The sequence below is a fragment of the Heloderma suspectum genome, chromosome 11 (assembly GCF_057233095.1).
Source record: "Heloderma suspectum isolate Gila_16-S chromosome 11, 16-S_ref, whole genome shotgun sequence".
NCBI lineage: Eukaryota > Metazoa > Chordata > Lepidosauria > Squamata > Helodermatidae > Heloderma > Heloderma suspectum.
In genome coordinates this window covers 2,087,296-2,102,042 of record NC_139468.1, presented here as the reverse complement: position 1 = coordinate 2,102,042, position 14,747 = coordinate 2,087,296, and the positions used below count along the sequence as shown (strand labels likewise).

The 14,747-nt window shown below is 45.0% G+C and overlaps 1 protein-coding gene across 34 annotated transcripts in view; it reads right to left on the bottom strand.

The window, feature by feature from the left end:
• Positions 1–3,211: 3,211 nt before the first annotated feature.
• The window catches only part of TCF12 (transcription factor 12), a 257,524-nt gene continuing 245,988 nt past the window's right edge, over positions 3,212–14,747 (bottom strand). For 31 of the 34 annotated variants that reach the window (XM_084816550.1, XM_084816563.1, XM_084816569.1 and 28 more), the window contains 2 exons: positions 6,718–6,867; positions 3,212–5,400 (listed from right to left, as the gene is read on the bottom strand). In XM_084816550.1, coding sequence (XP_084672676.1) covers positions 6,725–6,867 — 143 coding nt within the window. In that variant the 3' untranslated portion in view covers positions 3,212–5,400; positions 6,718–6,724. The remainder of the gene's footprint in view (positions 5,401–6,717; positions 6,868–14,747) is intronic. The other 3 variants (XM_084816556.1, XM_084816558.1, XM_084816578.1) reach the window with 1 other exon arrangement.

Sequence of the window (14,747 nt, the reverse complement as noted above, 5' to 3'; positions counted from 1 at the left end):
CCTTAGGTAGGCTTAAGGTATGACAGTACCTATGGCTACACCTACCTCTCTTAGGACACATAGCTGGGTTACCCTAGTTACAAATTCAAATCCGGGTTGTCCTAATTTAAGAATTCTCTCTCTAAACCAGGTGGCCCAAAAGTAGGTATACTGTTGTTTAGAATGTTGATGGGAGGGGGAGAGAATGTGTGAGTAGAAGATGTGTGGGTGGAGTCAGAATGACAGTTGGGAAGAGGGAGTGACAGGGAGTGACAGTTAAATCAGTTAAGTGTAGAGAGTGAGGGGAGTGAGGCCCTTAAGTACGTATACAGTTGTTTAGTTATTTTTTTTTTTTACTGATACTGTGAATGATGGCAGTGAACTTGAGTCAAGAACAAAGAAAGTGGATTCTACAGCAGTACTGGAAGACTGAAAATGCCGAGCGGGTGTGCACAGCATGGCAAGAAGCATCTGGCACCCCTCCACCAATACGTCTGACAATTTATCGTCTTAGAGATAAATTTGAAGCAACAGGTGCAGTGGCTAATGCACTGAAATCTGGATGTCCTAGGACGTCTATGACAGAGGAAAATGAGATGAGAGTTGCTCTGACATTTGTGAACAGTCCAAAAAAGTCCACACGACGTGTGTCTAAGCAGCTATCCATACCTAGAACGTCTTTGCAACACTTAATGCGTAAATTGAAATTTAAGCCGTACCATCCAAGACTGTTACATGGTCTTCTGGAGGACGACCCAGACCGTCGGTTGCAATTCTGTGAGATGATGCATAACCAAATCTCTAACAAACCAGACCTTCTTGATAAGATCATCTAGTCAGATGAGGCTTCTTTCAGGTTGTCAGGCCACATGAACAGGCATAACTTGTGTGTATTGGGCAGATGAAAGTCCTCATTTGACTATCACATCTCAACTGAAGCATTTATGGACATTGATGCGGACTGGAATTTGTGTTGTACTGTCACAGTGCTCTGGACAGGTTTGAGGAATGATGCAATGTTGATGGAATACATTTTGAGCACATATGAGATTAAACAGTGTTAAACAAATGTAAATGTAATAAACAATGTAGTAAAATGCAAATAAACTATACTGTATACCTACTTTTGGGCCACTCTGTATATAAACATTACGTGTGTGCGTGTAAAACTGCTGGCTAATTTGGGAGGGGTGGACCTTTAGTTGATCGAAACCTTTTAAATCAATTAACTTTTTGATCAACTAAACATCATAGCCCTAAATCTTAACATTTATGATTTTGAAACTGAGTTGTAAACCTTCCAGTATATTGCACATTGGCCCCATTCAGAAATAATGGGAAACCGTGGTTTCCTGCTACATGACTGAGCTGCAGTAAGCACCCTGCCTCAGCTCTGCCAGCTCTTTTGTGTTCCAGAGGAGACCTGAAGTATCCACTTCTGGATTTAAACTATCCAGTTCCCCCACAAAGCTCATACTGTGGTTAAAGTATGTGGTTAAAGTTCAGTTTCTGAACAAGCCATGGTGTGATCCTAGCCTATTCTCACTAACCAGAGTTTTAAATGAATCACTATTCCTCAAGTTCAGACGTCACAAACTTCAGTTTAGAATTGGAAGCAAAGGTTTCTGATCTCCCTCTTTTCATAGGTGTGCAATGCGTGCAAAGTCCTGCATCTTGCTGCAGCTTGTTCATGTAGTGCAGGGTGGGAACCGCCGGCCTCCAGCTGTGTCTCGAGTCTTCATCCAGCCCAGAGCCGCCTCTTCAGCCCTGCCCCTCCTTCCCATCCGCCCTGTCACAACAACTAGGTCTCCTCTGGAAACCCACACTGAAGCAGCAGATTTGGTCCTGCTTTTGCTTTCAAGCTATTATTGCTGAGGATATTTCATGCAGGTTAACAAAGGTTAAGTTTGGGGATGCTAAAGGAAAGAGAACTGTCCACTATGTAAACCACTGCTGCTGCTTTGGGGGGAAATAATGCTGGCAAGCTATCACTTAGTTTGAAGAGATATGTCTACCTGTACTCCGGCAGTCTGCTGCATTTCTCTGCTGGACAAGGAGGAAAAGAAGCTCCTTCCTCCACAGTCAGCAGGGGAACCAAGCAGCGTGCTTGGATCTTGCTTCACAAGCATTGCACAATCATCTAGGAGTGTGTCTGGGGAGAGGGAACCCTGAGAGACGCAACGGTGGCTGATCCCTTCCTCACTCTTCTGCCCCCTTTCCCCTCAGCTTGCCTTGGCAGGGAACGCGAAGTCCCATCTTGAACATTTCTTCTTCTCTTTCTGCTTGGTGATCTCTAGTTTCCTGTTCCATCTGAACCAAATCTCTGTGTGTGTGTTTCCAGATCTTTTAAAGCAGCAAATATAGAAGCCGTGCAAATACAGATGTCTGAAGAAACAGATTTAAAGTGGGCACATTTGTTACCCTCATATTCAAATGTTTCAGATCATTTTAAACACTAGATGTAAAACGTCAGGTGCAAACATATGCAGGTTGTCCCCTGTCCAATAAACACTTGCTTGTACTGACAGATCCCTAAATTTAGGAAACAACTTGGCATATTCATTTAAACCATAGTCTTTGAATTAGTGTCAGGATTGGTCTCAAATTCCCCAAGTTTGGTTTCTGACTCAGAATCAGAGATGGAGCTAGAAGCCACCCAGCCAAGACAGGGAGTGGGGGAGGAAATTCCCCAGGGCTCTCCAAGAGTCAGCAAAGAACTTTCCCAGGGGCTTACCGAGCAGGAGGGACAGGCTCAGAGATCATCTTCCCCCCTCCCTGTGGGAACCCGGCCTCTTGTCGGAGGGGGAAGGGGTACCAGAATTGACAGGTGCCAGAGCCCACCACTGAGCTAAGCGGGTGGAGCTGAGAGGAGGTGGGAGGCATTCCGCCAGACTGGCTGCCCATCAGAAGTTGGGCCTGAAGGGAGAAGTCCAGAAAAAAGCCTGCCTGGCATGATGGGAAACCCATCCATTAATTGAAAGGCAACTGCCCTGCTTTCAGTAGTTCTCCTACAAAAGCGCTGTTTAGCTAATTTGGCCCAGAGGACAGCTCCCAGACATTGTAGTCGCTTCAGGTGTGAAGAGGTGCTATTAACTGAATTAAAGTTTGTGGATTGCACAGCTCTGTTGCCTCACTACTTAGCGGGACAGCTCAGACTCCATGACAATTAGTGTACAGGAACAGTTGTGCTACACATTGTGGCACTAGAAAAGTGTAAAAAACATACTGATATACAACATTTAAAAAAAGATGGCACATTTATTGCTACATAAATGATATATACATAATGTTTTCTGTTACATTGACAGAAAAAGTGTTGAACTTCTTGTTGCTGGTTGAAAAAGTTTATCAGTAACATCTTGAAATTTGACACAGGGTACAAATTTGCAATAAACCAACAATGGGAACTGGATAACAAGATGAGAAGCAATTCATCTCAGACAAGTAGCTCTTACAATACTCCATAAGGTACTACACAGTATGCTAGAACCCTACTATGCTCTTACAATGCTATTGTAAATTTCTGATATTAATGAACAGGTTATGGTAAATAACCCTACATTTTTACTACCTAATATAGTAAAATAAAGTAAGAAAATTTTTACTGAAAACCTTTTTTGATTTCAAAAATCTAGAAAGAGTAATATTTAGAATTCAAGAAACTTTCTTACAAGATTATTGTATAAAATACTAGCTACAGTGAAAAATAAGCCAAATGTTTTCTCTTTCTCTCTCTCTTATGAAGGAAAGCTTCTGGACATACTGCAAAGTCTAATATAGCCATGAGACAACAAGCTAGGAAGGAAAAAGGCCAGGCAGGGGCAGATGAGCACTTGCACACATCATCATAAGCAGAAGTTCACTGAGCTGAGACACACTGAAAGGAAGAAGAACAAGGCCACAGACGTTTGTCAGGTGTTACCGGAGAACAGATGCGAAGTCCTGGCAGTCACTTGAAAACCAGTGATTTGCTAGGAACCCTCTGAGACATGATCTCAAAATCATAAGCGTGTTGTAGCAACGTTTTTGTTCTTTTAAATGCAGTGAGATTATTCAAATAGTTAGCTGAATTGTTCCTTTAGGGAATGCACGCAGATTGCCGCTTGTAAGAGAGAGAACACCACAACCTTAAGGCTGTACTTTCGTTGTCCCTTATCTTCTCGCCCGCCCCCTGGCCCCAGCTCTGGGGTTCTACAGTGGAAGACAGTTTTTATGGAAGTTTAAAGGAGTTGGGATATCCCCAAGAGAGGCAGCAAGGAAGGGACACTTAGGGGCCATTCGGATGAAGCCACACCACACCCTGACAATGCTGATGGCCCGGATCTTCTAGGCCTCAGGCAAATGCGGTTGGCACACAGTTGATAGAATCCCATCCCATCCCATCCTCCCCTGTTCACAGGTATGCTAGAAATTAAGCTAAGCTATCAGGACAGACTGAGGACTGTTGCTCTTGTCTCCCAATGATCAGATTAACTCACCCCAATATCTGCACATGAGATGTTACAACAGGCAAATAATAAAAGTCTAATTTGTATTTCAATTTGTTTTGTGCTTACATCTGCTGTACATGTACTTACTGCTTAGAAAACAAAGTAGGTTCTTCCCCACCCAGTTCACAGTTCACATTGTAAGCTTTGCTAGGAATCCCAACAGTCTAACGGGTTTTGTTGAGAAATTAAGACACTGCCACCGCCCCCTTTCCAGTCCAAGAAATGTGGCACTGCATGGCATCTGCCTGTGCTCTTCCCTTGGACCCGAATGGCTTGGAGTGAGGAGCTGTGCACAAGTGGGTGGGGTGTGGCCACGAGCCTTTAAACAAAGAGACACAGACCAAGGAAAACATGTCAAAAGGCCAAAGGAATCGGAAAATGACAGGAGCCCTTGTCCCTTCTTTCTTTTAAGACACTCGTAGGTATGTTGGGAATGCAGAGGGGCAGTGGTAGTTGTGGCTTTGCTCTCGGAATGTGCTTCTGAACGCCGGCATCTCAAATGAACTATCAGCTTTGAACAGATTAGTTTTTCCCTTCAAATGTAGACCTTTATAGTTCCATTACAAATAAATAACAATTTGTAGTTACAATGCATTTGCCAATTCGGTTTAGGCACAAGGCAACTTCCACGGCAAGTGGAAAGATCTCAGAGTCTCTGATTGTGCTGGAGCGACATGCTTCTATTTGCAACAGAACAAGGGGAGGAGGCGGAGGAGATGTGCAGAGTGTTTCTGGGGTTGAAATTCTCTTGGAAGGAGATGCTGGCATCGCCACTTCTGATGTAGGTATTGACCGGTAGCTTTTATCATACAACTGAATTTGGGTTTCTTGCTTCTCTTGTCAGATGTGACCTTATTTAATGCTATTTTGAGTCTGTGTCCTTGTGAAGAAAAGGTCACCTTCTAGGTTTCCTCCCCATAATTTCGGAATTCTAGTGTGAAAATTAAAGATGATATTAACCAACAAGATGAGGGCACCACATGTCTATATTAAATTTGCTGACTATATTTTCCATTGGCATAAAGTGGCTGATCTGCAGCTGGACCAAGCACTACCAAGCTCTGGCTACTGATGCAGGACAGCATATGGGTCCAATTAGTGAGCCAGATCCTGCTTCTGCTGGAGCAGTTTATCCCAAATGGGTACTGAGGCCCAACAGCCCCAGCACCCCTCCTGGCCTTAGCCAAGACATTAGGGAGAGATGGAAATGGCTCCATTTTCTATGGAGACAGAGCAAACCTCGCACCAAAGTACCAACTGTTTTAATGAAATGGAAAGGAACATACTCTACTCAGGAGGATCCAGCTCCAGCCATGACAAGCTCATGAAGACATTCCCAAGAGCCAGTTTAGACTGACAGCTAGGAGCACAGGGAACTGCCTTATATGGAGTCAGGCCATTGGTCCATCGAGCCCAGTATTGTCGACACTGACTAGCCACAGTGGCTCTCCAGGGTTTCAGGCAGGATTCTTTCCTAGCCCTACCTGGAGATGCTGTGGACTGAACCTGGGATCTTCTGCATTTAGAGCAGGTGCTTTACCTACCGAGCTAAGACATCCTCCCCTATTTGCAGCCAACCTCCTCTAAACTGGTGGACCACCTGCTAGCCCGCTGCACCTGTTTTCACAGCAGAGGCAATTCCATAGCAAAGTGCCTGGACCCAAGCAAGGCCTGTCATCTCATATAGCAAGTTGGCATTTATTCAAAGCAAGAAACGGCAACTTGGGTGATAAAACAGGCTTTTTGGTACTCAGCTACCTTTTGTCCCAGGCCAAATGGACAAAAGTAGAAGGGGGGAAAGGAAACAGAACAGCTACATCAAGCCACAATGACCAAACAGTCCAGTTGGATTCCACCTCCACAGAATTGGGTCTCTTGTGATTGCTTTTACTCAGATCCCTTCCCTCTCTTTTAGAAGTGGGTACACCTGATGTGTGCAAACGCCTGCTAGTGATACCATCAATAACTCCTGGACATTTCCAGTACCAATGTTGTAGTACGTTGTAGTTGAGTACCGCTATTCTTTTTAACGAAACCATGCTAGGTATGGTGGTCTAAAACAGTAAAAGCCTTTACAGCATTTGAAACGTTAGATGTGGGTCCACATCTAGCCACAGCTAAAATGAACACAAAACCTAATTGGATCATTTTCAGGTTTAGCCCTGTCCTGGGTGCCCACACAAACTTCAATCCAGGGTCTTCAAAAGCCCCTCTCCTCACCCACACAGATATGACATTTCTCCCTTACCTGGTGTTCACATATGACCCATAGGGTTGGTAGTTTCATTAAGCCCAGGATGGCTTCCTGGGTGCGGGGTTGGTGGCTCTGCCGATACGGCAGAAACTTTTTCTTCTTCCCTTCTCTTAAGGCAGGCTGCTTTGGGGTTTAGGTTCCTCTCTATGAGTAACATAAAAAACCCACACCTTTATTAATGCATAGAAAATATTCTCTATGTTGGTGGTTAGTTTTAAAGATTGGTCAGCAAATCACAGAGATCTAGCTGGCTTTATCCTGCATGCTGAACTAAGCACCTTGTTCTTCAAGTTGCTTATCCTAGGGAAAGCCCTCCTAAGGCAGCTCACATAAGGTAATTCTTTTAAAATCCAAAAACTATAACAAAGCAGAAGTTTAAAACAGTATACAGCATAGCTCACAACACTCTTAATTAAGGACAAATGGAAACAGAACCATTTTAAGGTCCATTTGAAAGCCAGTCAAGATAGAGACATATGAACATCCCTAGGAAGGGAGTTCCACAAATACATCCACCACCAAGGTGGCCTGCCAGGCAGATAGATCCTGATGGCAGGCATGCAAACAGGGCCTTTGAGGCCAATGTTAAGTTCTGGGCAGGTCCATTTGAGTGCAGGCAGTATTTCAGGTAACCTGATCCCAAACCATTTATTGCCTTAAGGTTGCCACCAGCACTTTAAATAGGGCTTGGAAATGAATTGGAAACAAAGGCTGCCTTCAGTGAAAATCAATGGCTTAAATACATTTAAAGCAAGCTACTGAAGCACATACAAAATGCAAGACCCCACTGATCCATTGAAACAAGTGCAGACAAGAGCAGGGGTGCCTCTGAGCACCTCCCTCAGCTCATCTGCTGCGACAGAGCAAGCACAGGAAGTGCTGCCAGCCATGTGGAGCTGCTGTTGTCACTGTTCACAGTCCAAATATTCACAATCTACATCTCCTGTGAAGCCTCACTGAAAGGAGTTCAAATAACTCAAGAGCTAATTAGCAGAAAACAGTGCCATCCCACTGACACCGAAAAATGCAAAGTCTTCCTCTTCAAGTATTTAAGCTCACGCACACTTTCTCCAACATTTTTTCTTAACTTTCAGTTAAGAGAGTTAAACATGAGTTGTGAGAAACATACTCATACAAAAGCAACAAGCTGCAGGAGGCAAGATGTGAATCAGGGCCACCCCATCGGCTCTGCTGTGAGACCGTTTGGTTCCTCCTCTCTTGGAATGGTTCCCATTCCAGCTGGTCATTCTAAGAGCTATTATGTAACTTCAGCTGGGGCCTGGGTTCGCTTGTTTTCCTCTTCCAGACTCATCCCTTTTTACTTTTGTGCTGCGCCTTTTAGATTGCAAGCCTAGATCGTGGGCAGGCCCTATTCTGTTCCTCTTAATCTAATGCAAGCCATTTAGGGAGGCTTTTCGGCTGATGTGTAGAGTAAAAACGATTTAAATAGTTATTGTCGTTAGCACTGTTGACGTGATGTTGTGATACGAGTTGTTTACTGATGTTGTGCAGTAGGATCCACTCTGGGTGCAATTTTTGCGGAAAGCGCACATCAAAGCACCTCTGAAAGGCGGCCAAGAAGTATTGTAAATAAATAAATAAATAAATCCATCCACCCACACATACCAAACTCCTACAGGCTTCCCCCAAACTGCTCTAGGTCCATGGACACCTGGCTTACACACTCCTCCCCAGGCACAGGGAACACTTCATGACCCCATTCCTCCCTTTCAGTAAACCCAGTGGGGCTGTGAGCCACATGTCTGGGAGATTATGAGCTTGACTGCTTATAGGCCTACTCCCAGCAGGACATGCAAAGCTATTTACTACACTTCTCTCTCACCCTTCCTCCAAGAAGAGATCTGGGCAGCTTACGTGGCACCCCCTCAAGTGTGCCTTCATAACAGCCCAGTGCAGCAGGTTGGGCTGAGAGACGGTGACTGGCCCAAACTCACCCAGGGAGCGTCATAGCTGAGCGAGGATTTGAGCCTGGATTTCCCCAGTCCCAGGCCAGCATTCTAACTACTACACCACACTGACTCTTTTTGGCACCTCACCCCCTCCACCAACGGATTTTCTCTCGTGATTGAAAAAATACTGACACTGCATATTCCCTCTCCATATTCAGGTGTTGGTTCTGTCACTTCCAATACAAACACTCCCAGTCCTTGTTTCCTTACAACATACCGATGGGAGAAGAGAATCAAAATCAGGCCCAAGTTGTTGGCAGAACCAGCAGAACAGATGAGATGTTGCTCAGTGATTTAGATCACTGAGCAGATATTAGAGCTGACACCTTCCGCATCTCAAAGACATTTATATATACACTCTGGGAAGGCATCAGATGAGGAGGCACAACATGGAGCACAGCTGCGGCCAGCCAGCCCACAGGGAGAAATAAACAAGAGAGACAACGAACCAATGAACACCTCCTCTTTGGGGGGAGATGGGTGGCTCTGAGGCCCATTTCATCGTTTCTTTGACACAGATATAAAAGGAGCTTGCGTGTAAGAGGTCAACAGTCACTCCAGTTCCACAGGAGAATGAGTTTATAAAGAACTGTGCTTATTTTATAACCTGACCTCTAGAGAGGACTTCTCAAGGTTGACACAGACAGGATATGGATTTGCTGGTATGAGTCAACTTTCCTTCTAGTGGCAGCTGGTGATCCTCCCAAAGTCAGGCAAACCCCACAAGGATTATGATAAATGGACTTGACAGAATGTAATTTAAATAAAAAATTATCGCCTGTGGTTAGGGTTCAGAGCTCCTGGAGCATTGGTGTACACACAGAGCTCAGCAGGAACATTCTTGGCATGGAAGACATGGGACAGCCCTTGCTGACACAGACCGCCAGGCATGCAAGTGGATCCTCCTTCCACACACAGCCAACCACCACATAAGTTGAAATCAAGATGATTTTTTCCTTGTGTTTATAAAATAAGTCAACTAAGAGCAGCAGCGAAGATAAGCCAAGAAGATGAATGAATGTTCAGTTTCATCACTTCTTTGCTTTATTCTGCTTTAGTGTGTCAATTTGCAAATTGAACAAAATACCCAGCAAGTGATGGGCTTGGATCTGGGAGAGCTGGTTTAAGCTGGTGTGTGTCAGCTGCCATTTTGAATATTCAACCACTGGCAGGAGGTTGCCATGGTTTGTCATGTGTCCAGACCCAGGCAGAAGGGGTTGGTTGAGGGTTAAACAACCCTAAAATAATCCTACAACAGACCATGGGTTCAAAATGGCTACCAGCATGTGCCGCAACCCACCATGGCTTAAATACGCGATGGAGGACTGCAGTGATCATGCAACCCAGGTCAATCCAACAACAAACCCTGGCTTCTCTTTCTGGGTTGTTTGTGGTTAACAAACTATGGTTTGTTAGCACAGCTGGGTTCACATATCATAACAACCCAGAATTCAACAACTCATGGGTTAAATAACCCTTGGGTTAGGGTTTTGTTTGAACCAAGTCAAACAGAATTACACTGAAGACTGTAACATAATTGAGAAGAAAAGGCAAATATTTCCATAAACTAAAGGGCATTATGCATTATTTTTGTAAGTAGTGTTTTGGGACTACTTTTCAGACAAAAAGTAAGGCAATCTGAAAGGACACAGTGTTGCTGTCTTTATATACAGAAGGGGAACTGAGGGCTTGCTGGCCACAATCTTCCTTAATTTAAAGTTAATGTTCCACTGTCAACCCTGTCACAAACAGCACCCTGTCAAACCCAGAGCATCTGATGCCTGCAGTGCACAGTAATCTGTTGTAATTTCCTTGACTTTGCCATCCTAGGGGTGAAAACCTGGAACAGCAACTGGGGTTTGTTTTTTAAGCTGAATGTTTTCACAGTTCTAGTTCAAGCTTGCTGACAAAAAGGAACTCATACAAATAATGAGCGTGACCCAGACAAACCTGAGCACTTTTAAGTTCCATTCATTTTTACGGAAAGACTTAAATCATAGAATTATAGAATAGTAGGGTTGGAAGCGGCCTACAAGGCCATCAAGTCCAACCCCTTGCTCAATGCAGGAATCCACGTCAGAGCATCCCTGGCAGACGGCTGTCCAGCCTCGTCTTGAACGCCTCCAGTGTAGGAGAGCCCACCACCTCCCTAGGTAATTGGTTCCATTGTTGTATTGCTCTAACAGTCAGGAAGTTTTTCCTGATGTTCAGCCGGAATCTGGCTTCCTGTCACTTGAGCCCATGATTCCGTGTCCTGCACTCTGGGAGGATCAAGAAGAGATCCTGGCCTTCCTCTCTGGGACAACCTTTCAAGGACTTGAGGAGCACTATCATATCTCCCCTCAGTCTTCTCTTCTCAAGGCTAAACATGCCCAGTTCTTTCAGTCTCTCTTCATAGGGCTTTGTTTCCAGTCCTCTGATCATCTTTGTTGCCCTCCTCTGAACCCTCTCCAGTTTGTCTGCATCCTTCTTAAGTGTGGTGCCCAGCACTGGACACAGTACTCCAGATGAGGCCTAAGCAGTACTGAGTAGAGGGGAACTAGTACTTGACGGGATTTGGAAGCTATGCTTCTATTAATGCAACTCAAAAGAGCATTTGCCTTTTTTGCAGGCACATCGCATTGTTGGCTCATATTCAGCTGGTGATCTACAACAATTCGAAGGTCCTTCTCGCTTGTAGTGTTGTTGAGCCATGTATCCCCCATCTTGTCACTGTGCATTGGGTTTCTTTTTCCTAGGTGCAGAACTTGGCATTTATCCCTGTTAAATGTCATTCTGTTGTTTTCTGCCCAGCGCTCCAGTCTATCCAGATCACTTTGAATTTTGTTTCTGCCTTCCAAAGTATTAGCTATCCCGCCCAATTTGGTGTCATCTGCAAATTTGATCAGCATTCCCTGCACCTCCTCCTCCAAGTCATTCATAAAAATGTTGAAGAGCACTGGGCCCAGGACTGAGCCCTGCGGTACCCCACTTCTTACCTCTCCCCAGTTTGAGAAGGTCCCATTGATAAGCACTCTTTGAGTCCAATTCTGTAGCCATCTGCAGATCCACTGGATCGTTGTTTCATCTAGTCCATTTTGAGCTAGTTTGCTCATCAGGATATTATGGGGCACTTTGTCGAAAGCTTTGCTGAGGTTGAGGTATATGATGTCTACAGCATTCCCACAGTTCACAAGGGAGGTGACTTGATCCAAAAATGAGATCAGATTCGTCTGGCAGGAATTGTTCTTGACAAATCCATGTTGGCTTCGAGTAATCACTGCATTGTTGTCAAGGTGCTTCCAGATGGATTGCTTTATCATCTGCTCCAGAATTTCCCCAGGGATTGATGTCAGACTGACTGGTCTGTAGTTCCCAGGTTCCTCCTTTTTACCCTTTTTGAGGATAGGGACAATGTTAGCCCTCCTCCAGTCATCTGGCACTTCCCCCCATCCTCCATGATTTCTCAAAGAGAATAGACAGCGGTTCTAAGAGTTCTTCTGCCAGTTCCTTTATGACTCTAGGATGCAGTTCATCTGGCCCTGGAGATTTGAACTCATTCACAGTCATTAGGTGTTCCTTGACCATATGCCTGTTGATCTCAAGCTGCAATCCTGCCCCTTCAGCCTGTGCTTCGTCTTTGCCAGGGGGGTCATAGACCCTCTTTTGGGAGAAGACTGAGCCAAAGTAGGAATTGAGCACCTCTGCCTTTTCTTTGTCATCTGTTATCGTTTTGCCATCCTTATTTAATAGCTGAACAACCATTTCTTTCCTCTGCCTTTTACTATGCTCGTAGCTGAAGAAAGCCTTTTTGTTTTTACAACCCTCGCTAACCTCAGCTCGTTCTCAGCTTTAGCCTTCCTGACGCCATCCCTGCAATTCTGTGCGACCTGCCTGTACTCTTCCTTTGTTACTTGGCCTTCTTTCCACTTCCTATGTGTGTCCTTTTTTGTTTTCAGGTCATCCCTAAGCTTTTTGTGAAGCCACATTGGCTTCTTCTGTTGTCTTCCACCTTTTCTTCTGGTTGGAATGGTTTGTAATTGTGCCTTGAGAATTTCCTTTAAAAGCTCCCACCCATCTTGGACTCCTTTTCTCGTTAGCATCGCTTGCCATGGGACCTTACTGATCATTGTGCTGAGTTTATTAAAATCAGCTTTCCAGGGTACGCGTTTGACTACACTCAGCTTTTGCTTCCCTTAGAACCAAGAACTCAAGTACAACATGGTGGCTTTCCCCCAGAGTTCCTGTAACTGCTACTTTATCCACTAAATCATCTCTGTTGGTTAGGGTCAAGTCAAGGATAGCCGATCCTCTAGTTCCTTCTTCTACTTTCTGTAGGAGGAAGTGATCTGCCACACAAGTCAGGAATTTCCTGGAGGGGCCATGTTTTGCAGAATGTGTCTCCCAACACATATCGGGGAAATTGAAGTCCCCCATTACTACTACATCATGCTTCCTTAAAACACTGGCTATTTGCTTTTCAAAAGTTTCATCCTCGTCTTCTCCTTGGTTGGGTGGCCGGTAGTAGACTCCGACCACCAGGTTCCGTTTATTCTTTGCTCCATTTATTTTGATCCAGATGCTCTCGATGGGGCTACCAAGCTCCTCCTCCTGTATTTCTGTGCAGAGATATGTATTTTTCACATACAGTGCAACCCCACCTCCCTTTCTGTTCCTCCTGTTCTTTTGGAACAAGTTATATCCTTCAATTGCTGTATTCCAGTCATGAGAGTCATCCCACCAAGTCTCAGTTATACGTATCAAGTCATAATTTCCCTCTTGAATTAAGAGTTCAAGTTCGTTCTGTTTGTTTCCCATACTCTGGGCATTAGTATATAGACATCGAAGACCATGTGCTTCATAGTCTGGCTTTCTTCCTACATGTGTCTGAAGACTATTATTGGGCGCTATCAGAGCTGTTCTCTCTGTTGCGGTGCATGCGCCTACGTCCATTTTTACCCCCAACATTACATCTCCCTTCCCCATAGGATTCAGTTTAAAGCTCTCCTGATGAAGTTCTTCATGCTGTGGCCAAACACATTCTTCCCATCCTTTGTGAGGTGCAACCTGTCCCTTGCCAACAGCCCATCTTCCAGGAAATATAGGCCGTGGTCCCAGAATCCAAATCTCTCTCGTCGGCACCACCTTCGTAGCCAGTCATTCACCCGGAGTATTTTTCGTTCCCTTTCTATCCCTCTTCTAACTACTGGAAGGATGGATGAGAAAACTGTCCGGGCCCCAAAGTTCTTGAGTTTCCTTCCCAAAGCTTCAAAGTCTGATGTGATCTCTTCGTAGCTCCGCTTGGCGGTATCCTTTGTTCCCACATGGATGAGAAGAAAGGGATACCTGTCAGTGGGCTTTATGAGTGCAGGCAACCTTTCAGTCATGTCTCTAATCCGTCCTCCCAGGAGACAACATACCTGGCGAGTCCACGGGTCTTCGCGACATACTTGGGTCTCGATCCCACGCAGCAAGGAGTCTCCCAGTACTACCACTCTTCTCTTCTTCTTCTTGTAGGCCTGGGTTTCATCGCCTCTGTTTGACTGACCTTCAGCCTCTTGCTCACTCTCATGTAGGTTCCCCTGTGATTCTTCCTCTGCAGGCTGTCCTCCAGTCTCATCTGCAAGTACCTGGAATCGGTTCCACAGCTCCACTGCTTCCACTGGTGCAGAGTGGCGTCTAGTTCTTCTTCTCCTAACTGTTACCCTTTTCCACGGAGTATCCTCTACTCCATTTTTCTTCACCTCAGCATTTCCCACTTCTGCCTCATCTTGCTGTTGCTCTTCAAGCTTCTGGTCTTCCCTTTGCTGTTGTAGTTCCCCCATTCTGTCCAAGAACTCTTCGTTCTTATACACGCTAAATACATGCTAAACTCTCTTCCTGAAAATGATGTGACTCAAATGAGCTTCAGTCTGGTTGGACTCTGCTCCATTTTTCGATTCACCTGCTATCCTGGCAACAGCTGGCAGCCACCAGCAATGTCAACCTAAGTGGAGCCCACCAAATGAGCCTGTGGGAGTCCTGCACCCCTGTTGCACTGAACTACTGCAATCCTGTCCCCTGCAGAAACACCTG